The sequence below is a fragment of the Neopelma chrysocephalum genome, unplaced genomic scaffold, assembly GCF_003984885.1.
Source record: "Neopelma chrysocephalum unplaced genomic scaffold, ASM398488v2 Primary Assembly neopelma1_250, whole genome shotgun sequence".
Classification (NCBI taxonomy): domain Eukaryota; kingdom Metazoa; phylum Chordata; class Aves; order Passeriformes; family Pipridae; genus Neopelma; species Neopelma chrysocephalum.
In genome coordinates this window covers 15,687-16,796 of record NW_020897912.1, presented here as the reverse complement: position 1 = coordinate 16,796, position 1,110 = coordinate 15,687, and the positions used below count along the sequence as shown (strand labels likewise).

The 1,110-nt window shown below is 59.7% G+C and overlaps 2 protein-coding genes across 2 annotated transcripts in view; one reads left to right on the top strand and one right to left on the bottom strand.

Annotated features, from left to right (window-relative positions):
- The window catches only part of LOC113977516 (probable tRNA N6-adenosine threonylcarbamoyltransferase), a gene marked incomplete at its 5' end in the record, with an annotated part of 19,816 nt that overhangs the window by 3,223 nt on the left and 15,483 nt on the right, over positions 1 to 1,110 (bottom strand). The gene's annotated exons all lie outside the window — the stretch shown is intronic.
- LOC113977515 (heterogeneous nuclear ribonucleoprotein C-like) overlaps positions 1 to 1,110 on the top strand; it is a 6,948-nt gene that overhangs the window by 2,062 nt on the left and 3,776 nt on the right. Inside the window, 2 exon segments of the mRNA XM_027703679.1 lie at positions 768 to 850; positions 852 to 883. Of these exon segments, the coding sequence (XP_027559480.1) occupies positions 768 to 850; positions 852 to 883 (115 nt within the window).

Below are 1,110 nucleotides of genomic sequence, written 5' to 3'. Positions count from 1 at the left end.
CTTAAGTGAGAAACCCCAGATTTGGGGTCGTTTAGGGTCAGTTTGGGACCGTTTAGGGGCAGTTTGGGGTCATTTGGGGTCAGTATGATCATAGGGCGGGTCCTGGGTGAGATTTGGGGTCAGTTTGGGGGGGTTTGGGGTCAGCACGTGCACACAAGGACACGTGGCAGGTCTTGGGTGAGAAACTCCAGGTTTGGGGTCAATAATGGGGTTTTGGGGTCAACACACGCACACGAGGCCGGCGGGATGATGGTGGGGCAGGTTTTGGCCAAATGACCCAATTTGGGGTCATTTAGGGTCAGTTTGGGGTCATTTGGGGGCAGTTCTGGGTCATTTGGGGTCATTTAGGGGCAGTTTGGGGTCAGTTCAGGGTAATTTGGGGGCAGTTTGGGGTCATTCATGGATCATTTGGGGTCACTCCTGGGTCATTTGGGGTCACTTGGGGGTCATTTGGGACCATCCTGACCCCCAGAGACCCCTCAGAGACCCCCTAAATCCCACCCAAACCCCCCCAAAACCCCCCTAAATCCCACCCAGACCCCCTAAAACCCCCCTAAATCCCGCAGGGACCCCCCTAAATCCCCTTTTTGCCCCCCTAAACCCCAATTTTGCCCCCCCCAGACATCAACCTTGCGGCCGAGCCGAAGGTGAACCGGGGCAAGGCGGGGCTGAGACCTCCCCCAAAACACCCCATAGACCCCCTGAATCCCACCCAGACCCCCCTAAACACCCCAGAGACCCCCTAAATCCCCTTTTTTTCCCCGCAGACATCAACCTTGCGGCCGAGCCGAAGGTGAACCGGGGCAAGGCGGGGGTGAAGCGCTCGGCGGCCGAGATGTACGGGTCAGTACCCGCCCCCCCCGTCACCGTCCCCCCTCGTCAGGTGGGGAAACATGGGGGGGGCTGTGCTTGGGGGGCACGGGGGGGGACACGGGGGTTTGGATGGGAAATGGGGGGGGTTTGGGGAGGATTTGGGGAGGATTTGGGGGGAAATGGGGAGGTTTGGGGGGAAATGGGGGGGTTGGGGAGGATTTGGGGGGTTTGGGGAGGAAATGGGGGGTTTTGGGGAGGATTTGGGGGAAATGGGGGGGTTTGGGGTGGATTTGGGGG